Source organism: Chelonoidis abingdonii, chromosome 1, assembly GCF_003597395.2.
Source record: "Chelonoidis abingdonii isolate Lonesome George chromosome 1, CheloAbing_2.0, whole genome shotgun sequence".
NCBI classification, from domain to species: Eukaryota; Metazoa; Chordata; order Testudines; family Testudinidae; genus Chelonoidis; species Chelonoidis abingdonii.
The window spans coordinates 272104471-272129815 of NC_133769.1; the positions used below are offsets into that span (position 1 = coordinate 272104471).

A 25345-nucleotide genomic window follows, 5' to 3' on the forward strand; every position below is an offset into this window, starting at 1 on the left:
TAGATACAATGGTAATGGGCAACAGTATAAAATCCTAAAATGGACTTTTGAAGATTGTTGTGATAATTGGGCTACAGATTTACCCTAATTGTAAGTTCAATTGTAAAAAGTATATGAAAGTTCATAAAGTGTTACGTTAACGTTATGACAACAACTGTTGCTGGAAAGCAGTTTCAGTTTGTGCAATTTTGTTTTAGGATGCAGCATCTCTAGGATCTCAGAAGGGTGGGATAACTAAACAAGGATGGCTGTACAAAGGCAATATGAATAGTGCAATCAGTGTAACTATGAGGGTAAGTTTACTAATGTCTTGTGCCACACTAAAAGATGACTGTTTATAGATACTTACTATTTCAGTATGATTCTTCTCTGAAAAGTAGATGTGTATACTTTGCTTTTGTTAAAAAGAACATAGGGTGAAGAAGGGGAAGCTTCTGCTTACCTTATAGTAGCAAAATATAAAATTAAGCAGAGAAGACTCCTGAAGACATACACTCTTAAAGTAGGTCTCCTAAGAAAGTAGGTGTCATTTTTACAGTCACTTTCAGAACTCCATGATGCACTTTCTATAGAAACTTCAGAATATAACCTTAAAATCCATTGTCATACATATTATTTATATAATGTATGTTTTATACGTGTTTAGTTTTTAAGTGCTGGGGATGATTTAAAAATGTCTTTAAACTTACCACCAATATCATGATACCATTCATAAGTTGCTCCCTCCCATCCCTATTTTTTCAGTATAATGAAACTTTCCCCTGTTGGAAAATTAAATGGATGTAATTTTATTGTAATGTTTATATAGGTTAAACAGAAAAAAAAATTCTGTCTTTAAGCTATATGTACTGATGGTGTATTACATCATTAAAGCAAGTACAGTAACTCCTCACTTAACATCCTCCCAGTTAACGTTGTTTCTTTTATAGACGCTGACCTATTAGAGAACATACTCCTTTAAAGTCCTGCAATGTTCCCTTATAACAGGGGTCAGCAGCCTTCGGCACATGGCCCATCAGGGTAATTTGCTGGCAGACTGCGAGACATTTTGTTTAACTGTCACCAGGCACAGCTCTCTGGCCCCTGGCTTCCTGCAGCTCCCATTGGCCGGGAAAGGTGAACTGTGGCCAGTGGGAGCTGTGGGCGGCTGTGCAGTCAATGTAAACAAAACGTTTTGTGGTCCGCCAGTGGATTACCCTGATGAGCCACATGCCAAAGGTTGCCAATTCCTGTCTTACAACATTGTTTGGCTCCCCCCGCTCTGCCCACCAGGTGTTGCAGCAGGCGAGCGGGGTGGGCACGTGAGAGTTTACCCCATTTCATCCACATGGCGCTCCTGCGCAGAGTGAGATGGGAGTGTGAGGTCTTGCCCCATTCCACCAACCCAGGGCTTCTGCATTGGGGCGCAGGGACTTGCTCTGTTCCGCCCACCCGGGGCTCCTTCTGGGGAGCAGGCAGGAACCCTGCTCCCCAGTTGGATTGCCAGGTGGGTGGAATGGGCCAAGCCCCCATGCCCTCACCCTGCCCCCCCGCAGGAGCCTTGGGCGGGGGCGGAATGGGCCAAGCCCTCATCCTGCCCCCCCGCAGGAGCCTTGGGCGGGCGGAATGGGGCAAGCTCTTGCGCCCCCACCCTGCTACGCCCCTGCCTCAACTGAGCTTCACAATCATCATTGGTGAGTACAATATTAAATTGTTGGTTTAAAATTATTTAAAACATATACCATGTATGTATTTATAATGTCGTTCGTCTGGTGAAAAAAAATTTCCCTGGAACGTAGCGCCCTCCCCACCCCTCTTACAATAATTCTTATGGGGAGATTGGATTTGCTTAACATTGTTTTGCTTAAAGTTGTATTTTTCAAGAACATAACTAGGACGTTAAGTGAGGAGTATGGTATGGATTTTAAGTGTATGAATTTTGAAATATGAAATTAATAGTACTGCTGTTAACATTGCGTTTTTTTTTTTTTTTTTTAACTAGTCATTTAAGAGAAGATTTTTCCACTTAATCCAACTGGGTGATGGATCATATAATCTCAATTTCTACAAAGATGAGAAAATATCTAAAGAGCCAAAAGGATCAATATTTTTGGATTCTTGTATGGGGGTGGTTCAGGTAAATATAACTGCACTGTCTGTTTTTTACATATTGTGTGTGTAGATGATGAATTTTAGACCAGAATTTTTCAAAAATCTACACAATTATCCTGGGATATAATTATTAAACACATACTGCATACATTTTAAATAGTCACAGAAACAGACAGGTACGCTACATGTTGGGAAGAAAAGTAGTTAGATTTTGTAGGTTGTGTTTTAAATTTTCAAAGTGCTTGTTTCTGAAAATGGACAAAGTCACTGATTTATGTGATGAGTTCATAAGAAACACATGGAGGCAAGCAGCAAGACAGATACATGAAGAAAGTGTGGAAAATTAATGAAAGCATAACATTAAGTTCTATTACATTTGTGTAGTTACATGGGCTGTAAAATGTTTTGCATAGCTTCTTGTGTGGGATTTTAGTTGTGGGAGTTGCATCATATTCACAGCCACCCTTCCAGATGCTTTCACCTGACCTTTTTACTTTTTAAAAATAAATGTTTGAAGGAAAAGATATAACTCTTTAGCCAAAAAGTTTTGCTAGTAGCAAGTGCCAGAGGATTGTTTTCATGGAGTTGTGTTATATGTTTACGGTACAGCATGTATCTGTTTTGTTAGGCAGGGCAGACCTGGAGGCAACTGGGTTTTTAAGCTCTTAGCATTAATTACTAAATCTGGACATAGTAACCTTAGTGGAAAGAATACATCTATAAATTATTTTGTATATGTATTTCCTTTCTTCCTTGTATAAACTCGTATAGAGGCTTAAAAAGTTCCACCCAAAATTATTTTCCAAATAGCACAAAAAATGTTTGAATAAATAGATAAGGTAAACTTGTCTGTAAAAACCTTGTAGTTGTAACACAATTACTTATGCATCAAGTCGATCAGATATAGTGATTTACCAATATTATCTTGGTTTAGAAAGTTAGTTCAGGGTAAACCTACTGAAACCGTAGATTGGTTCAAATTTAAATAGAAGATGGCAGATAGACATCTGGCCATGATGTCCTCTTAGCAATGTACCTTTTATTCACTCTTTCTTTGCCTTTCTGTAACTCTTTGTCACCCGTGACTAAGATGACAATAAATTCTAACTCAGTTGTGCTGATGCTGGGCCTGAAGCCCTAAACTATAAGTCCCTTTCACTGATTCTCACTATGGTACTGTGATATAGATGGCAGGGTGCAGTCTAGAATATTCCATAATTCATAGCATGGTGGAGCACTAAGACTCAGTAGGAAGCAGTTGGCAGTGGAGGAGGCATATGGACCCACTCGGAACAGACGGGCTTGAATTTTTCACCATGAATGTATATTGTGTAGAGGGAAGTGTCAAAGAGCATACACAATATAGAGAAGGAAAGGTTGCCCACCAAGTGACATGTTTCTCCTCCCTTTCAACCAAACTCTTTCATTCCTCACTCTTTGGCCCCAGTGACTTAAACTGAGATCTGAGTGCATTGTCCTGCCCCCCCAGTTAGTGTGTGTAAAAAATCTCAGCATTCTAATCTTTAGATTCCAAAGGACAGAAATAATTCATAAATATGAGAGCAGAGTTTTTCTTCTTGCTTTAGTCAAGATTATTAGTATTTACCGTTATAAAGTTTTTGACTATTAGAAAGTAACATAAAATCAAACTGAGATTAAATTTGATCTGCAGCAAATTCCTCTTCCCTCCTGAACTTTTCCAACAAAGGTCCTCACTGTGTTTTTTGTGAATGACTGAGGAGCTTCTACTTTTGCCCATTCTACAGTATCTTCCCTTGAAATCTGGTCTCAGGGTCTCATCTCTGTAGTTCAGGAGCCTTGGATAGGAGTTCCTTGTGGAGTGCTTAAGCACTTTTGTCCAGAGGGTTACTCTCATATTCTTGCTGCCTTTATTCCCCCATTTCCCTGTTGCACCTAAGGTTGTAAGCCTGTGGACTCTTTTTTTTTTTTTTTTTTTTTTAACAAGTTATACTAGCATAAGGGGAAAAAAAAACTTTTATAGACACTAAAAATCATAAACTCGGTAAAGACACTGGATATTATGGCCCATTATAACAATCTGCAATCCATTAACCCACTGTTAATCTATGATTGCAGAGGTGTTAACAGCCCACTTCACTTTCTTGCAACGTGTTAACCCTGTATACTTAACAATGTGTTCCACCTTGTATTTAGCTGTGACACTCTAAATACTTTTCCTGGACCTGAAGAAGAGCACTGTGTAAGCTTGAAAGCTTGTCTCTTTCACAACACTAGCTGGTCCAATAAAAGATACTACCTCATCCGCCTTGTCTCACAAACAAAATACTTAGTTAAGGTTGCTCTCAGCAATAAACTATATCATAAATTAGGAAACAAAAAGTTAAGGACTAAAAGGATGCAAAGATGAGCACTCTGAAGTTCGGAAATGCCTGAATGAACATTGCCCATGCAACCTTAATTTCCCATCTTGTGTGTATGCATTCTGATATAGTTTTTAATTACACACAGAAGTGACTATATGAAAATTTTGGTGTAAGTGGTTTGTCCAGCATCACGTAAGAACTTGATAGCAGGAGTTGGTATAGAATCCAAGTCTCCAGAGCAGCATTTAACTGCCCTAATCATGAGGCTGTCCTTTCTCTTTCTGCAGTCTCGTGCCTCATTCACTACAAACCTTCCACCTTCTACAGCAAAAGAGGCAGGGATCCTACAAACAACATACTCCTTCACTCCAAATCTCTGAATGATCCTCAGAGTAGATCCATCCTGTACACTGAATGAACTAGGGGTCTTGTGTGTATTTAAAAAAAAAAATAAAAAAAATCTTTAAATACATTATCATAATGCATACTTAGAAGAGGCTGAATTAAAGTTGCATGGGCAACATTCATTCTGGCATTTCTTAACAAGTGTTTCTTGTAACCTTTTAATTATTTCCTGATTTTATGGTTTTGTTTATTAATAAAAGCAAACTTAATTAATGTTAAACAAAATTTGTGAATGTTCTTAGTTTTCAAATTGAAAATATTTTATATATGTACTGTTTAAATAAGGCACTTGCAAATGTTTTGTCTTCAATGTATGTTTTATCGTTATTGTCTTGATGATGTTCCTTATTTTACCACTGTCATGTTGACCAATGTTTTGAAAGTAAACTATATTCATGAACAAAACTTCAGTTTTACTGCAACTTCTAAATAATAATTCTTTTAAATTATGTAACGAGTGAATAGACTCACTTTTTTATAATTTCTTGTTTTTTTAATGTAAATATTAAAAAAAACTATAGCCCCTAGTTTGTAAGAAGCATATAAACAGTATATATGAAAAGGAGGTGTAATTTTATCTTATTTTCATGTAACCCTTTTTGAAGAAAGTAGCAAATAATTACCCTTTTAAAAGAAATCATGTAACTTATTACAGTACAAACTAAAGGAGTACAGTGCGAGTTTCTGAAAACACAATATGCTTTCATGACAGTTCTGTGACCTTTCTTTGTAATAATGTTAGCGTAGTCTGATATAAATCAGTTATCACAGTCAGCTGTTGCTATGACAACCCTGGCCCTAGTGATACTTCCCAGAATGCCAGTGAAGTGGAGTGAGAGTGTGACTGATAATCTGTGATGTCTCAGTACTGCTGCTCAGGAAGTGGCTGAGGACAGTAATTGTGCACATTGTGTGTGTGCAGGGAAAGGGGGAGGCAAAAATCAGGGTTTTCTGGTGTTCCAGTTTCCCCAAATTTCCTGAAAACAACATTCAGACAAAATACACACTGGAGACAATGCCATACATAATTATTAATGGCTGAAATTTGGAAATTCCTCATGGTATGTTTACAAAAAAGGCTTCTGTAAAAAGGTGAAACAGAGGTACAGAATCTGTAAAATAGAAAATTCTGACACAACTTTAACTATTGTCTCGCTACTGGGAGACTAAAACATATATTCATCAGTTTAAGATTTGCACTTTTGACTCATGCAAGTTTATAATCAATTAAATTGCACAAGACATTCATCCATACTAATTTGTCTTGGCACTTTGGATTTAAAGGCCACTAACTAACTGAACTAACAGTAAAATATCAAAAACATGAAATCTCTCGTCAATACCCACTTTTACTGAGAAGCCAGGAAGAAATCAACCAATAGCTCAGTTAAAAAGCAGTTTTGGGAGCTGGAGGAAAAAAACCTTTCATATTATTTTGGACCATGAGGTTGTGCACACAGTGACCCTGTGCAGATGTATGGTTTTATTACTATTAATCTTGTCCTGCCTCCCCTGTTGCCTACAATAATTTGCTGTATGCACTTGATGCATTTTAGTATTTGTATTGCAATATTATCTAGAGGTCCAGTTGGGGAACATGTCCTCAGTTCGATAGGAACTGTATGCTCATATACTGAAAAGACAGTCCATAACTCAAAGAACATATCTGCAACAAATCCTGCAAAGACGCCTTGCATGTTTAACTTAATGCAGTATGAGTAGTCCCATTGAAATTAATAGGAATACTCAGTGTTTAAAGTTAAGCACATATCTGAGTCTTTGTAGCATAGGGGCACAGAGTACTTGTTTCACATCAGATATTCTTTGTAGCAAGGACTGGATGCTTCTGTGTGTTTGTACAGTGCTTTCCACAATGGACCCCCAATCTTGAGTATGGCCTTTGGGATGCAACCAAAACAAATTTTAAAAATGATGAATTGTACACCCAAACTTAAAATAATCAAAACCAAGTTTTCTTTATTTATAAAGTTTGTAAGGAGGACATTTCAACTGCTTTAACCTTATCACCTCTTGTGTTAGTGAGAAAAATCTTGGTGAGCCCATGCTGCAATGTTTTTCAATTGACTGTATAAAAATGTTGAGAATAGAGATGAAATATTCCTTTAGTACATATATAATATTGATAGGTGACATGCAGCAAATGGACTATAGGCCCATATAATATGCAGTTCAACCACTTAAATAAACATACAAATAATCTAACCCAAATGAGTCAATTGTTTTTAGTCTCTTAGGTTACTGCCCTGCAAACTAAGGCCCAGGTCATTCCCTCTGATTAAAAAGCACTGAGAGGTTTCTGAAATCTTTACAAAGATCCCCTCAGAGTTCCTCCCAAATTATTTAATTGTATGTCTCTTCCCCTCCCCTACCAGTGCTGGCCACAAAACAGACCAAAAGAGCGCACAGAAAAGTGGCATATTCCAGGGCATCTTATAGGAGGGCAGGTGTCATCTGTAGGGAGGTGCTGTGTATTTGCACTGGCTCTGGACCCCAGCATCCTTCCCCCATCCTTGGTAAAGAAGGAGGAAGAAACTACTTACATATTTTTATTCTCCTTTACTCATATTCTGGTGATCTGCACAGCTCAGGATAGAATAAGACGTGGCGTTAAACTGTGGTCATTGTGAAGAAAGTGACTTTTTAAAAAATGGTAGCATGTTTAGTCAACAGAGCTGCTGCCTCTGTTTATCTGGAGTTGTATCTATTTACTTTCATAACAGAAATAAAGTTTTACTGTTAACTTTTTAGAGCCAGCACAGCTGTGAGAAAGTTAATTCTTTTCTGGCTCATATATATTAACATAATTGTTAATTAAGCAGCTTTGTGCCAGTCACACTTGTGCTCCATCTCTGAAGACTGTAAGATTGGGTAGATGCAGCTGAAGGCACTTGAGAATTTGGACTGCAAATTCTTAATTACTAACAGGAATGTACGACAAGAAAAGTCCAGAACTTGACTTTTAGGTACCACACTGATTTGAGCTTGTAAAATAAGTCACTATGCCTCAGTGAGTCACTGCTGAGAATATCAAATTCAGGACAGACCTCTGAGAAATAGGTCAGACTCACCATAAACCGGTGGTTACTCTATCATTACCCAAGCCAGTAACAAAAATGAACTTCTGTCTCACCACACGGGTTAACAAGAAGCCAAAAATGCAGTCTCCTTAGGCATTCTAGCTCTTGGCTCAGCACCCAGACATTAGACTTTGAATGGTTACTGAAAACCTATTTCATCAAATACAGGGTCCTTCTAATCTCAAGAAACAAATTCCATCAAATATAGGGTCCTTCCAATCCCACTTAGCCAGGTCAATACATAACTTAGATCTTCTTTTTTTCTATGTGGATTCCAGCTGTGGGTGCATATGCATGCCATGTTCTAGAGCTGGAACTGCTCGTAGTAGTGTCTGTTGACAGGCATGTGTGACATGTGTCAGCCATGTGATGCATCCTAGGCTTTAAGAGTCTGTGTGGGTTGACACCACTCCAGTTCCCTCTTTCTCCTGCATGGCTAGAATCAGAACTGCTGCTCCTCGGTGCTCTTAGCTTGCTAAGAGTTCTTGTCCATTCTTTGTACAAATAGTTTTTCTAGTTGTATATAGTTGTCTGACAGTTTTTAGTCATTTAGATCGCCTCTGTTGGACTTTTTTCCTTTTGCGGGGCACTCCCTCATCCTGGGGACTGTGTCCCAGCAAGCTGGTTTCAAAAGGTGTTCTACATGCCAGCGCTCCTTCTCTGTGAGTCACAAGCACCACTGCTGTCTCTATTGTCTTGGTGAAGCCCATGTTGGCGCCAGCTGCTCCATCTGCTGCTCATTCCTACTTCAAACTCGGGAAGCTAGGGAACTTCTCCTCGTAAGTCGCCTGGTGGAGGAGGCGCAATCAGATCTGGCACTGACAGATCTGCTAGAGCGATGCCTGGTGTGACTTTCGCATGTACACTGAGGTCCTAGGGCTCTGATTCTGAGTTGGAGTTGTCATCTTCCCGCTTCACATCACCTGATGAGCTTTGGGGGCCACCAATGGTCATAATGGTGGTAAACAACAGGGCCCAGCGGGGAAGATTCAAGTCTACCCCTAAGGACAAAAACTTCAATCAGGTGGATCTTCTGGGCAGGAAGATCTATACCTCATTGTCCTTACAGATGTTGATCGCAAATCAACAGGTTTTGCTGGTCAAGTATGATTTCCTTAATTGGTCAGTATGGCTCAATTCAAGGACAGTTGCCCAAGACCTCACTTGAGAAGTTCCAGGAGTTCATTGAAGACGGCTGCTTGATGGCCAAAAAGTTCTTGCATTCTGCCCTGGATGTTGTGGACACCTCAGCCAGGTTTGTGGCTGTGGTGGTAACTGTGAGGAGGACTTCCTGGTTGCAAAACATCTGGGATCATTCTGGATGTCCAGCAATTCATTGAGGACTTGCCCTTTGATAGCTAAGTCTTGTTCTTGGACGGGACTGACACTTTGCATTCCTTCAAGATTTCCAGGGCTACCTTGAGGTCCTTGGTACTGTACCCTTGAAAGAGGGATAGATCCCACAAGAGGAAGCAATCGGGCTGAAGCTGAGGACTCCACATGCCCTCCTTTGGCACAGGGCAAGCACCATTTTGACTCCTTTTTCCAGAGCATTGGTCCAGTCGTTACTCCACCCAGTGGTTCCCCCACCCCTTTGAAGATAGCCTGGCTTGCTTTTACAATGCTCGGGTCTCGATTATCTCCAACAGCTGGGTCTTAGACACTATCAGGTTGGGCTGAGCAATACAGTTCTTCTCCATGGCCCCTTCCTCTACCTCCTTCCCCATTGAACACCTCTTATCAGACACTGCTCATCGAGCAGGTCAGCTCCCCAGAGAACAAGGATATCTAGGACACATGTGGGCCTGTGGACATTGCTGACAAAATTCTTCGATCAAGAGTGCACGGGCGCACACACATCCTGAAATGGACCACCCATAGGGACACTGCTTAAAGAAGGAGGAGAGATCGTTTACCTTGTACAGTGAATAACCTGACCTCTCCTTACTTTTTCTGCTGACAAAACCTCTAGCTTCTCTTTCTAAGAACTCTATCTTTATGTGATTAGAATAAAGATCTGTGGCATATATTGAAAATGTGGGGACATTGAATTTAATATAAAACTATAAATAAGGCTATTGTAGTAATTGTATTACTTACAGTCATGTTTAATTCATTAAATGTAAATTTTTAATTAAAATTAAGCAACCACAGAATTTCCAATTGGCTGCACCAGAGAATCCAAGGCTGTTTTTGCAGAATGCAGGTGAAGCTGGCCACGGAGTATATAAAGTCTTGATTATAATTACAGAACAGGTGGCTGCGTTGATTGGGGAAGTGAGGAAGCAGGACTAATTCCCTAACACGTTGCTTATGAAAAAGTACAGCCAAAAGAGAGCACTCAAAAAGTTGACTTACGACTGTAACAGATCACTCCTCTTGGTCTTTATTTGCCAGTGGTGTGTCAAGGGCTCTCATACCTAAAATGTTAGCGAGGTGGTTTCCTGCTTCTGAACTTTGATCTAAGGACATTCATACAGGTGGGAACTTTTACTGTACAAATTTTATTACTGAAGGCATTCACGCAATTTAAATAAATACCTGTAGACTGAGATTTTTAGTGTACCTATTTGCACATTGCATTTGCTTTTAGTTTGAAATCGTCAATAGGGTGATGGTAGGAAACAAAAGCCTAGGTAAATTAGGTTGCTTTCAGTGTTTAGACCAGTGGTGGGCAACCTGCCGCCCACGAGCCACATGCGGCCTGTCAGGGTAATCCGCTGGCAAGCCGCCAGACAGTTTGTTTGTTTGTTTACATTTGCTCGGCCACCCGCAGCTCCCGGTGGTCGTGGTTCGCCGTTCCCGGCCAATGGGAGCTGTGGGAAGCAGCAGCCAACACGTCACTGCCGCCCACGCTGCTTACACAGCTCTCATTGGCTGGGAACGGCGAACCACGGCTGCTGGGAATGGTGAACCATGGCTACTGGAAGCTGTGGGCAGCCGTGCAAATGTAAACAAACTGTCTGGCGGCTTGCCAGCAGATTACCCTTGTGGGCTGCAGGTTGCTCACCACTGGTTTAGACTGTCACTACACTATAAAAATCTTTCCAAAGATGAAGCAGTAGAAAAAAGGAAGCATAACTTAAAAAAAAAAAAAAAAGAAAAAAAAAAGAAAAGAAAAAATACACTTGTGTTGTAGTATATATTTTTTTTATCGTAGAGGAACCCCAGAAAACATTATATAAGACAGTTTCCTGCCCTGGTTTATAGGAAGGGGGAGGTGGAAAAAGCTGGCTAATATGGAAAGGTCTTTTTATTTTATTGTAGAACAACAAAGTGAAACGTTTTGCTTTTGAACTCAAGATGCAAGACAAGAGTAGTTATCTTCTAGCTGCTGACAGTGAACTGGAAATGGAGGAATGGATAACTACTTTAAACAAAATTCTCCAACTAAACTTTGAAGCTGCAATGCAAGAAAAAAGAAATGGAGAATCTCATGAAGGTAAGTAGTATTGTTATTAGTGGCTGTATAATTTATTTGAGCAACATCGATGTAGGTAAAATCCTAAAGTAAGGATTTGTCATGCTTGGCAGCTAGTGCCTTCATCATTTCTGCTTTGTGTAATGCTGTAGATCATGGGTCTTATCCTGCCCTCGTGAAATTAATGAGTTTTGCCATTTCAGCCTCGTTTATATGAGAAAGTTGCACCAATATAGTTTATATTGATTTAATTAAAACGGTATAACTAAATCAATAATGCACTGCTGTGCATGAACTTGTTTAAGGTACTGCACTTATAATGTATTGTATCCACGCAGCACAGCCCTGTATTTAAGTGCATTACGCTCTGTGTGGTTAACACATGGTGTCAAGGACTGTTGCTAGGCTCCATGCATTCTTGCTAATTTTCAGAAGAATGTGGTACTTAAGGTTAAACTCCCGTGATCTCTTCTGCTATGTCATATAATTCAGTTGGTTCTTAGTAGACCATGCCATTTATGCATGGAGGCCTGAATGTAGTTGTGATGATACATTTGCAATGAATGTGAGTCACAAACAAAATTTTTTTGGACCACTTCAGGCAGCATTTAAGTGCATGGGAGAAGGTCCATCCAGTTCAGTTGACCCAGGGACAGTGGAATGTGTGCAAATAACTAGACAGGTTGCTTCATGTGTGAACTGGTGCAGTGTGGGATAGCAGTGGGAGGACTAACTGAATTGGTGTAGTTATATCAGGATGACAGTGCCTCCACATGGACCTTACATTGATATCTCTCCTTCCAAAATAGTTAAGTCAATTGGAAAGCAGTCTGCCTTTTTTATGATTTAGGTAGCAAGATAAACATATAAGACAGCTTATCTATGGACACAGTTTCTGCTGAAAAAAAAAAAAGTTACACTGGTGTGACTTTCTCATGTACACAAGCCCTTCTTTTAATCAGGCTTTAACCCTGTGTGTATTGTTAGGTAAAGGATTTGGTGTCCATGTGGGAAAAGAAGGTACAAACTACTCATTTATGGAATTGCAACAATTGCATTACACCCTTCAGCAAACAGGAAAGAACACAGAAATCACTGAATCAAAATGAGAAAGTGGGCAATGGCACACAGTTGTCTGCTCTTTATTTTTGTTGATATCAACATTTATTATTGTTGATGAAGTAGTAATTACAGTCATAATGTAATTGTTGGAAATAAACTATTTTCCTGAAGTTGTTAATGGCTGTTTAATTTTAAAATTTTCTGTTTTGTAATTGCAGATGATGAACAAAGCAAAATGGAAAGCTCATTATCCAGTATAGATAGCTACTTTCCTGAAATTTCCAAGGTAGTATATTCCTTTAAAGCTCATATCAGTCATTCGAATGAAATAAGTGAGATCTCATTTTAATAATTATGGAGGCACTAGGTTGGGCTTTTAGTCCAGAAATAATTAGTCAGTTGACTGGTCAGATATTGTCAAATAATGTGAAAAATGGTCAAATATTTTAAAGCACTTATTTATTAGAACAATAACAACAGTAATAAAAAAAGAGTGAGACTTTGTCTCCAGTAGCCTAAGCTTTAGATAGATACTATTAAGTTAATTTGGATGAAGCATATGGGCCCAATGAGTTAAAGGTGTTAACGTGACCAGTCACTGTCCAATATTAAACATCATTAACCAAGGTTCAGGTCTGATATACAGAGATCTCATTCTTCTTAATACCATGGCAAACCCACTATAAAACTAATGCCAGAGGTTAGAAATTTATTGATTGAAACACACAAAAGGAAAATAATGAAAATCACACACAGATCTTTGAAATGGAAATTGATTGACTATTGGAGAAAGGTGTGGTAGGTGAGGTAATATCTTTTATTGGACTGACTTCTTCTGGTGAAGGAGAGACAACTAAAATACAAGATTACAGCTAAAATACAAAACAGATTGTTTAACATAAGAAGCTAACATGTTGTAAGAGACTATTTAAGGTGAAATGGGCAGTTAGCATCTCTGAAACTGCAGGATGAAGGAAGGTTAGTGGATTATAGATTGTTATAATAAGCCATAAATCTAGTGTCATTATTGAGTCCATGATTTTTAGTGCCTACAAAATTATGAATTTAAGCTCCCAGGCTCATCTTTTGAAGATGTTGTGCAGATTTCCTTTGAGGATGAGGAGTGAGAGGTCATTTTGTGGAAATGTTCACCCCATCGTTCATATGGAGTTTGTCTTATTTTTCTGTGTGAGTTCATTTGAGAGAGTAGTGATTGGTTTCACCCACATTATTGCTATTGGGGCATTTGATGCACTAGAAGAGGTACACCACATGTGAGGCATGTGTAGGATGCATGGATCTTGAAAGGACTGTTGAGGGGGAGTTTACTGATCATCATAGCAGTGGAAATATGTCTGCAGGTTTTGCATGTGTTTGTGGCAGGATCTGGTGCCTCTTTGAGTTGGTGGGTCTTGGACTATGGGGAGCTTGCTTCTGATGGTGAGCTTGGAGAGGTTGAGAGGTTATTTGAAGGCCAGAAGAGGGGGTTCAGGAAATATTGTCTGTAGGATGGGATCCCCATCGAGTATGGATTGTAATTGTTTAATGGAACCCTGTGTGGTGGAAGATTAGAACCAATTATGTGGGTTGGAGGTTCTCTCGGGGTATTTGTGTGGCCCATTCCATGACGTAATCCACTTCTCTGGGGAAGTGTCCTTGTTTGGTGAAGAGGGTTTTAAATATGTTAAGGCGTATATGCTGGACTTTCTCCTCAGAGTATATTTTATATCATCTGAGTGCCTGGCTGTGGACAACAAATTGCTTGGTAAGTTTGGGGTGGTTACTGGATCTGTGAAATTAGGTTTGGTGATCTCGGGATTTCTTGTATATAGTTGTCTGTAGAGTTCTATTGTTGAAGCTGATCAGGGTGTCCCGGAAGTTGGTGCTAGCGTGGGAGTGTTCTAGACAGAGTTTGATGGATGCATGGTGGTGGTTAAAGTTGTGGTGGAAGTCTGTGAGGGAGTTTAGGTCATCTGTACAGAGGACAAAAATTTTATCACTGGATCTCAGGTATATGATTGGTTTTGTGGTACATTTGTCCAGAAATTCTTCCTTGAGATCACTCATCAAGAGGCTGGCATATTGGGGAGTCATACTAGTACCCATATTTGTTCCCATGGTTTGGACAAAGTTTGTAGTTTAAGGTAAAGTTGTTATGGGTGAGGAGAAATGGCTGAATTTGGCAGTATGTTTGGGGTGGATAATTTAGTGTTTTTCCATGGTCTTGTGGATAATTGAGGTGGGATGTGATGTTGTTATGAGGGATGTTAGTGGGTAGGAAGGTCATTGACATCCATGGTGGCAAGTATGGTATTCTGAGGGAGGTTATTAATGCTGTGGAGTTTCTGGAGGAAGTCGGTTGTGTTCTGGAGGAAACTGGTCCTTTATGTGGTGAGTGGTTTGAGGATGACTTCTAGGAGTCCCGACATTCCATCAGTAAGAATGCCATTGTTAGATTTGATGGATCTGCCTGGGTTCCTTTCTCTGTGTGTATTGAGAAACATGTAGAAGGTCGTAGGGGTGGTTTCATGGGGGATGAAGTTGCAGAGTTTCTCTTGGGGTTGTTTCAGGAAGGATTTGATTATATCCTTAAATTCTTATGTGTGGTGTCTTTGAGTTCTTCATAGTAGGTGGTGTTGGAGAGTTTGTCAGTTGGCCTTGTTGATGTAGTCATCACGGCTGAGGGCCACAATGGCACCCACTTTGTCTGCTGATGTAATCATTATCGGGTGGGTGGATTTCAGCGAATGTATAGCAGTCCTCTCAATGTTAGAGAGATCGTCATGGATGTAGTTTAAGGATTTCAGACAATTTTTTTTTCCTCAAGCAATCAGTGTAATGATCAAGTATGTGGTTTTGTCCACTATGGGATGTGCAGTAAGATGATTCTTTTTTCTTCTGATTGTCAGTGGGGATGTGGGAGTTGTGGTGGTATCAGCCTTGTTATGAGAGAATTCTTTGAGGCAGAGTTGGTGAAAGAATTCTTCTAGATCTCCACGTTAGTTCTGTGTCTGCTTCTTTTTGAAGCAGTAAAAATCATGGACTCAATAAAGACATTGGATTTATGGCTCATTATGACAATCTGTAACCACTAACCCACTTTAACCTATGACTGCAGAGGTGTTAACTTCCCACTTCACCTTGAATGGTCTCTTGAAACGTGTTAACCCTTTGTTTAATAATCTGTTACACCTTGTATTTAGCTCTGACACCCTGATTAGCTTTCCCAGACCCGAGTTGGGAATGACAGTCACTTTCCTGATTTAGACAAAACAGGCACAGTAGGGAGAGAAAAGATAGGATAGTAAATATGAGGGAAATACACCTTTTGTTGATATTCTCAGAATATAGGATGATTGGTCAGCTATGGACAGATGCTTTGGGCTGGCAGGTTGGCTATTACAGCTGTTTCTCTAGACCCCAGCTCACGTCCCTGGTCAGTGACATCATGTGATTAGTTTAGTCAGGTTACTCTCATTTACTGGTCCTTTTCAGGCTGAGCAGAGCTGGATAGGCAGTCTCATTTCATTGAGGTGGTGCCACACAATACAGTTCAAGATCAAGTGAAAAGCCAAGAGATGGAGGGAAGGCAGAGACAGAAAGGAGCACAGGTGGGCGGGAAAAGAGAGCAGGATCTCACGTGTGTCAGGCTGGGTTCCTCACTGGTGCAGTAATAAAAGTCAAGCTTCCCCACTGGAATATCAAGGTCTAGTGTCACAACAACTGTTTTTTTCCAGTCAGAGATAGTAAACTTTTTTTTTTCCTCCCCGAAGTCTTTTTTTTGTTTTTTTGTAAGGGACCCAAAAAGGTGATAGGTGGAATAGTCTCATCCTCTCTCACTTTTTGTCCACAGTTAGGTCTAATTTCCAATACACCAATTTTGGTTCATTGATTTCTGCTCCTCTTGTTTACCCGTCATAATGTTAACACAGTCCTTGAGTGGTATCAGTAGATCCTTACTGTTTAAATTAAGTCAGGCCTTCTGTCTTCTCACATTTTTTCTTAAACCGTTTTATATCAGATCATTGTAACAATTCATGAATCTTTATCCACTTTTCACCAGTTAGGCTAACTATTAAAATAGGCCTCAATTGTTATAACAATACTTATGCCTCATTACAAAAAACAACTGAATTATTTCAACTTAGAAAAATGTAAAACACAGTGAAATGAAGTTAGAAAACATGAAAGAATAGTTATTACCATTTTTAACAATGTTAGGTTAGCATTTAAATGTGAACATTATTCAAGATTGAACAAAAGAAAAGAAAAATGAAATTAAATAACGCACACACATAGTGTTGTAAAAAAAAGTCATTTTTAAGTGCACTTTTTCTGGGTAGGCAGCAGGCCAATTCCTCAAGAAGGTTAATGTCTCTTTCCCTTTTCTCTTTAATGGGGGTGGCGGAGGTTTAATGACTGAACTGCATTCCCTTCTGAGTTAATTTCTGTATGTTTGTTTAGTCATTTTAGACGTAAGCTTTCTGGGGCAGAGACCCTGTCTTTTAATTTGTTTAATGTGCTTTGTAAACTGCCAGGTATATTGATGGCATGATATGCAAATAAAGATATACATACACAAATACATACATTTGTTCTAGAAGATTCCAGTCAGTTAAGATTTTCAACTTTCCCAACAGATAGCTTTATCATGTAGTAAAGTGAGTGATCAAGACATTTCAGTAGGTCTGCTAACAGATGACACCATGATTCAGTCATAAAGGTAGGCCACCACCTGTATCACGGCATTCTTTCTGGAATATATGACAGGATTTGACCTTAATCAAATAATAAGTGGTTAGTTGACCAGTCAGTTGACATTATTTGACCAGCCAATTGACCAGGTGGCCAAGCCTATGGAGGCACAATTGCAGGTCTGTAGTTGAGTTAAGTTAGAAACTCACTTGAAAATTTCTTCATTTGCAGATGTTGGCATCTCTAGTATAAGCTGATTTAGAAAAATTAAAAAATATACATTAGATATTGCTGTTACCCATAACTCTTTCTAGCTGTCATGGAGGCTGCCTCCCTTAGTGCTTACCATCTTGTGAAGTTCCTAACTCTACAAGTCTCTTGTCTCTGAAGAGTTAAAAACTCTGTAGGGTAGTGAAATAAGTGCGTGGGAGAATCTTCTAAAGCAGAGATGGGCACACTACGGCCCATGGGACCCTCCTGCCTGGCCCCTGAGCTCCTGTCCCGGGAGGCTAGCCCAGGCCCTGCCCCTGCTGTTTCCCCTCCCCCGCAGCCTCAGCTTGCCTTGCTGCTGGTGCAGTGCTCTGGGCAGCAGGGCTGTGAGCTCCTGGGGCAGTGCAGCTGCAGAGCCCAGTGGCGACGGTGTGGCTGGCTCCGGCCACCAGTGCTCCAGGCAGTGTGGTAAGGGGGCAGGGAGCAGGGGCATTGAATAGAGGGCAGGGGAGTTCGGGGTGGTGGTCAGGAAGCAGGAATGAGGATAGGGATCGGGGCAGTCAGAGGGCGGGGCACAGGGGGGTTGAATGGGAGCAGTGGTCTGGGAGGCAGTCAGAGGAAGGGAGGGTACGGAATGGGGTGGCGGGGAGGCAGTTCAGGGCAGAGTCCTGATCGTCATGGACAGCGAGAAAAGAGGGGTAGTTTGGACTTGGGGCAAGGAGTCCCGGTGGGCAATCAGGAACGGGGAGGTTGGATGACGGAGTGAGCGGGGCAGCGGGCAGCGGGTAAGAGGGTCAGTCAGAGGAGCAGGACGAGCGGTGGTTGTTGTGGTGTGTTGTATGGGTAGGGTCGCCAGATGGGTGCAGGAGACAATCTAGGAAAGGGAGGGTTGGATGGGCAGGAAGTCCACAGGGAGGCGGTGAGATAGAGGGTGGTGGCCAGGCGAGGAACCCCGCTCCCCTAAACCAGCCCCCCGCATACAATGTCCAAAACCGATGCCGGCCCTCAGGCCAAAAAGTTTGCCCGCCTCTGTTCTAAAGTATAGTGTGGAGATAGAAGTTAATTTGCTAATAGCCTAACCGGGTATTGTATAAAGTTTTATGCACTTAAGTGTATAAATAAAATAGTGCATACTGATATGCTTTAATAGCTGAACTATAAAGTTGTTTTACTTCTTAAAAAAAAAAAAAAAAATTTAGAAGTCAGTAAAGGTAAATGATGGCTTCCCAGTACCACAGAGCTGATGGAAGCAGCCAGATAGCCCAGGGGCTCTTAAAACTTAGCAGCTCTCAGGGCAGTAGGCGCTCTTGAGTGCCTTCATTTTCTGCTTGTGGAAGCAAAATAGCTCCTGGCTTAAGATTTATATGCAGGCACATTTCTCTCTTTAACATTTTAATACAATCAAATAAGTTCTGAAGCATATTTATGCTAAAGCCAGTTAACCCAGTGCTGTGCGTGTAGTTTATATAAGGCTGGTAATTGATTATTTCTCATGCTATAAGTTGGGACAGTGTAGACGCCACTGAACGTGTTATGTTCCTCCATGATGGTCTGCACAGACCCAAATTTGGTGTGTTATAGAATAGGATACCTGTGAGGGACAGGTGACTGACTGGGGGTGGGGAGCATGTCTTTTCATCTTGCTTTCATTGGGTCAGAGTTGAAGATGATTCTTACAGGAAAGTTGGTAGGCATTTGAAGCAGATGACCCCATACCATGTTAGAGATGCCAACAGTTAACATCTTTAACCTGGACAATGCTCTGATGAGCCTCAACTTTGAGCCTTCCCTATTCGTGTTCCATGTTCTAAAATGTAAGGGAATAGTGTTAGAGAATGAATTCATTATAAATCAATAGCATTTTTGTGTTGGAATTAGGTAGTAAATTCATCAGTGTTAGCTTTATTAGTACCCACTTTACAAAAAATGATCATGATGTTACTAAAACACCCTAGTGATATTGGAGACTATATTTCTTAATTCAGTCAGAATAATTTAGCAGTATAGTACTCAGAACCAGTCTTGCTGCCTTCATTTGTCTGCATCACTTTTGTAGAATAAGTAGAGAATCATTTTACAGATTTTGCAGAAAGTTACTTTATATATACAAAGTCTGTAAAGCGTGGCCAATAGTACAAGAAAATAAATCTATAATTGTTTGGGTTGAGACTAGTTCAGTTGCATTTTTCTAATATACTGAAAATGAAATTGTATCATCATTCGCAATCAAATTTTTAAATACAGAATTTTCCTTTGCATAGTTCTATAGAATCAAAGGAACTAAGTTTGTTAGTCTATGGAAGACAATTTAGAAAATGAATATAAAACTTGATCTTTTGATGGTACAATAAATATTTGTTTCTTTCTTTAGAATATAAAATCTTTAAAAAAGAATGTTTAGCTCTCTAGATGACGTTAGGATTTTGCTTTTATTCAAGTCTGTTTTGTATCTGCTTACTAAAGCCAGTTTTAGTTTTACTAAAACTGAAAATGCCACTTCCTGTTTCCATGAACTTTTGATGGGAGTTGTTTTGACTTCTTAGTCTATATATTTGTGTTAGGTTTTTTTTCTGGTATGTTGTTTTTACTATTTCTTGGGGCAGTGATGGTTTGTTATTCCATGCATCCAGTTTACTTTGCATTGTTTCTTTCAAAATATTTTTTCCAGAAAATACCTCCCTCATTCTCTCCTAGTGTAGTTCTTTCTTGCTACTTAAATGATACCCTGTAAAACTTGCTCTAATATTTTCTTTCTAGCATATAGATTTTTCCTGCTGAGAAATAGATACAAAATAATTTTGTACCATTTTGTTAGTGCACTCACTGTGTTTTGATTGGATTACTTGTGTGCAGTCAGCTCCTCTGAAGGGTCCTTGTCTTCTGTTTTCCATCTGTATCAGGTTATCTAGTGGTGTCCCTCTGCTGCCAGTATATCTGATATGTTGATCTCTCTACCATTCCTCTAAAGGAAGCCATCAAGGGGTGTCATGTAAAACACTTGGCTCTCTTTAGCTGATTTTTGGACCCTAATAAGAATAGTATAGCACCAAATCTCCTGCTTCCTGTCACTGTCTTCTTCTTTGTAATTGAAATATTGCTAAACAGCATGTAATGGACAGGAAGATTGAGTTTTGATACAAAAATAACAATAATGTACAATATTCTGAAATGCAAATATGCATCTCTTGGAGTTGTGTGCCAAGCTGCATAAACTTGAAAATGTTAGGCTTACCATATTTTTGTGTCAGAGGTTGTGTAACACTTGTACATTAGAACACCTGGACTGTACCTGTCTAGATGTCAGCATTACCTCTTAGAGTTAATGCCTCCTGGTCAAGATAAATTGAATTTAAAAGCTTAAATCACTATTAAATACTAATTTAAGTACTCTTCCCGTTTTACAGATGGGAAAACTGAGGCACAGAGGCTAAATAATTTACTGAGAGCCACAGTGGAAGGTTTGTGACAGAGCAGAAAATAGAACTCAGGTCTCCCAAGTCCCAAACTAATGCCCCAACCATTGGACTTCTTCCCAAAATATATACTGTTGTGGCTTATCCCTAATTCTGGTGTTATGTTATTCCTCTCAGTGGGCAAAATATGTGGATTGCCAATGATAGCACCACCATTCTAATTTCTGCTCAGTATGTTTCTCTTCCCCTTTTTCATTTTTTTCCCCCACCTGATAACGCCTTCCTTGTTTTCTGCATTTCTTTTAAAAATGTTCCTCTGATTTTCCCGACCCCTTATTTTTTCTTTTCTATAGATAAAAAAAAAAAAGCAATATTATTTTAGACGTCGAAGGGTTCTGCCTAACAGTTTAGTTTGTTTGTACAGCCTTTCCCTGAGTGTTAAGAGCATGAAGTAGAGAAAGATAAATAGGATTAGTCGCTTTTCTTCTGATTATTTTTCTCAAGATTTTTACCACAGGAGACTGTTACAGTGGGAATCAAAAAGAAGTTCCCAAGCTATGGTCTACAAAACATTTGCAGGTGGTCTGCAGAGAGGTGGCTGTTCTCATGGAACTGTCTGTTCCCTGCATTCCAACTGAGAAAAACAGAACAAAGATGGATAAAATAGAAAGCCAAAGTAGACACTGTCACCTTCCCCCCGCACCCCCTTTCATCCCCAGAAATGAATAAGAAGGTTTTGTCAAGGTGTGTAATGAACGCTTTCTGGCCAAATTTCAGTGCTGGTAACTCCATCTTCATCTTCACTGGCCTCGGTGGATAAAAATGGATGACTTTTAAAATTAAATGCAAGTTTATTTAAAAAACAACTATTTAAAACTATATTTAAAATTAACAGTTTATGTTAAGGCCTAAACTCCTTATAATCTATGAAAATCTTTTAAATATAAAAATATTAAACAGTATATGTTTGCCAACATTTGAAGAAAGTCAAACTGTAAAACCAGCTTTTGACAGCAGTAGCCTCTTCTGCAGATGCAAAAAGACAGTTTTCTTCATTTGTTTATTCCAGTAGTTCACTTCAATGACTAGTTCATTCAAAGTTAATAAACCAATTTGGAGTTCAAATAGTAGGTAAGCTTGCTTTCCTTTTACAATCTATCAATACAAACTAGGTGGGAAAGGTTGAAATCTACCAGATCTAGAATTTTGAAGGATATGGTGACCACAAACAACCAGTTCCGTTAATTAACTACCAATAATACTTCCTCTGTTTAATAAATCAGTTTGTTTTGAATGCAAAACATGTTTTGATAAACTTTCCTATAAACTTTTTTCTCATATATCCAGCACATTTAAGGTAGCTTTTTTATTTAATTAAAAAAATAGAAATGCTATTTTTTGTGCATTTTTAATTGAATTTGCATTTCCGTCCAAAAAGCTTGGCAGAAATCACAAGTAAAAAATTAATAATAATATAGTAAATAAGAAATGCATCATACATCATTTTCCAACATAATAAAATAAAGTTAAAATTAGGAATATGAGTAAATGTAAATAATGTATATAGTTGCTTAAATAAATGAGTATAGATATACTGTATCCTCCTGGTTAGTGGGAAATAAAAGCACCAAATGTAAGGCTATAATTTAGTTGTAAACTAACTTGTTTTAATAATTACCAATTAATGAGAGCCAAGAAAATAACTAAAAAGTACAAATGCAAAGCATGATTAAAATAGATTATTTAAATCAAGGTTTCTGCTTGCTTATTTAAATCATGATTAAAGTCTGTGATTTAAATTGGTTTGATTTAAATTAATCCACCCTTCTTGGCCTATTTGGTTGCCTTTGACACAGTTGACCATGCTCCTCCACTTGAAATTGTGTCATGCCTGGGGGGTTTGTTGACTCCATCTTCCTTCCTACCTCTTGGATAACTCCTTCAGAATCTGATTTTTTTGGATCATCATTTCCTCTTCCTCTTTTGGTGTGGATTTCTTGGGCTCCATCCTTAGCTCCTTTTCCTCTATTCCCTCTAAAGCCTTTTTTGTGTGGGTAATCTCATTTGCAATCATGGTTTTGACCACCATCTTTATGGTGGACTCTGAAATCTACTTGTCTATTCTGGACCTGTCTCCCTTCGTCAACTATAACATTGTGGACTGTCTTTGATATCTCCATTGAATGTCAAACTATCTACTGAAACATAACGTTCCCAAAACTGAGTTCTTGATCTTCCTCCAAAGCTCTTCCCTATCTTCCCTTTGTCTATCAGTAGGGAAAGCACCAGAATCCTCCATTTCACGTAAGCCTATAAAAGTGCTGTTGTTTGTATTGTTGTAGTACCTCAACCTCAGTCATGGACCAGGAGTCCATTGTGCTAAGCTCTGTACAAACACATGATAAAAAAACAGTCCCTACCCCAAAGAAATTACAAGCTAAGTATAAGGTGAGAGACAACAAATGGATACATACAAACAAGGGAGTGCAAGGAAATAATGAGACAGTATTGGTCAGCATGATACAATGTGGTCTCAGAAACCAGCATTTTAGCTGTTACTAGGGTTTTTTTTTAGGTATCCCGACAAAGAAAAGTTCTTTAAGCACTTATTCATGTCCATTCCATATTAGGTGTGTGTGCTCACCACATGCACTGGTGCCAGAACTTTTCCCCAGTGATATCTGTAGGGCCAGCCATAGTGCCCTCTAGAATGGCACGCATACACGCCAGTATAAGAATCTTGCCTGTCTGCACCTGATAGCATGAATGCTGCATGTTTAAACCTTGAGGAACTGGCTTTCTCCGGACAAGTCCACCAGGTTATTTTGGAAAGCAGAAAACACTGCACTGGAGCTACTTACCTGGCTAAATGGAAGCGCTTCACTTGCCGAATGTCTGAATCTCTCGGCACAGTCATCTTTGCAATCCATCGTGGAATACCTGCTTCATCTGACTATCAGATTCTTCAAGGGCCTGGAAAGACTCTTTCCACACATCCGGGACCCAGTCCCCCCATTGGGACCTCAATGTAGTCCTTTCTAAGCTCAGCAGCTCCCCTTTTGAGCCCTCAACATCCTGCTCACTTCTACATCTATCGTGGAAAGTCGCCTGCCTTGTAGCGATCTGCTTGGCAAGACGGATCTCCGAGATCACGGCTCTAGCCTCAGAACCCCTTACATGGTCTTCTACAAGGACAAGATCCAGCTGTGCCACTGGCCTTCAGACCAAAGGTGGTGTTGCACTTCCATGTCAACCAGGATATCTTCCTGCCAGTGTTCTTTCCAAAACAGCAAAACTTGAATGAAGAGAGGCGCCTGCATACTTTCAATGTCAGACAGGCCTTAGCCTTCTACCTTGAGCGAACCAAGCCCTGGCGTAGGTCAACTCAGCTTTCCGTGGTGTCGGCTGACAGGATGAAAGTGATCCTAATATCATCCTAGAGAATTTCTTCCTGGATCACCGTCAGCCTTTGTGTCTGCTACAAACAGGTGAAGGTTTCACCTCCACTGATAACAGCTAATTCCACAAGGGTGCAGGCATCCTCAGCAGAAGAAGGAAGTTAAGGAGGGGGGGCTCCTTATACCGGCACATACACGTGCCATTCCAGAAGCGCAATAGCCAACCCTACAGATACACTAGGGGAAAACTTCCGGCAACAGTATATGTGGTGAGCACACACACCTAGAATGGAATGATCATGAGCAACATGTTAGGAGAGATAGGCAACCATTTTTTTAAAGAAAGGTTATGAAGGAGGATAATGCGTTACTTTTGGATATGTTTATGGGGAACTTTTCTTTGGTATGGTGGGCAGCATAGAAGAACGCATGAAAGTGCTTGTTTGAAAATGCAACAAATGGGTGATGGAGGCAGGAACTGATCTTTCAGTACAGTGTAAGAAATGATAGGGAGGGAGGTATTGGAAACAATAGAGAGGAGGGAGCCATGGCTTCATTTTTGACTCCTTGATCCCATATCCAGGTTGTATCTGTTGTACCTTTTGTTCTTGTGCAATGTTTCAGTGATTTGACTTTTCCTCTCTGCTTTCTCAGCCAAAAGTTTTGTCCAAGCCATGATCATGTCAAGCCTTAACTGCTGCAGTATCTTTCTTTGGCCTCAGTGGCTACAGCTTTGATTCCTTAAGTCCATTCAAAATGTTTGTTCTGCAGACATCTCTGTGACTAGATCATCCTCCTCTTTGGTTCTCTGCACTAACTCCTGCCCTTCCAATGCATCGTACACAAAAGTTTTATCATAACTTTTAAAACCCTTCACAGTTTTAACTTCATCTGACAAGGGCTAGGCAGGTGATGAGTTTTATGATTATGGCTACTGATTGGCTAAGAACTGTGCACACTGAATTTTTGTTACTCTCTTTCCCGTTCCCTGTTGAGACACCCTTGATTGTCTCACCATCTGTTATGATTAAGGCTAAGATTTTGTCATGGTTATTTTTAGTAAAAGTCAGGGACAGGTCACGGGCAATAATCAAAAATGCATGGAAGACTGTGACCTGTCCCTGACTTTTATTAAAAAATAACTATGACAAAATGGGGAGGGAGGAGTGTCCAGGGTCCCCCACACACACAGTGGCTGAGAGAGTGG

General features: G+C 39.8%; 1 protein-coding gene across 16 annotated transcripts in view; it reads left to right on the plus strand.

Annotated features, from left to right (window-relative positions):
- DOCK9 (dedicator of cytokinesis 9) overlaps positions 1-25345 on the plus strand; it is a 334214-nt gene that overhangs the window by 142053 nt on the left and 166816 nt on the right. For all 16 annotated transcript variants that reach the window (XM_075061515.1, XM_032771458.2, XM_075061519.1 and 13 more), the window contains exons 6-9: positions 198-293; positions 1982-2116; positions 11207-11381; positions 12641-12708. In XM_075061515.1, the coding sequence (XP_074917616.1) occupies positions 198-293; positions 1982-2116; positions 11207-11381; positions 12641-12708 (474 nt within the window). The remainder of the gene's footprint in view (positions 1-197; positions 294-1981; positions 2117-11206; positions 11382-12640; positions 12709-25345) is intronic.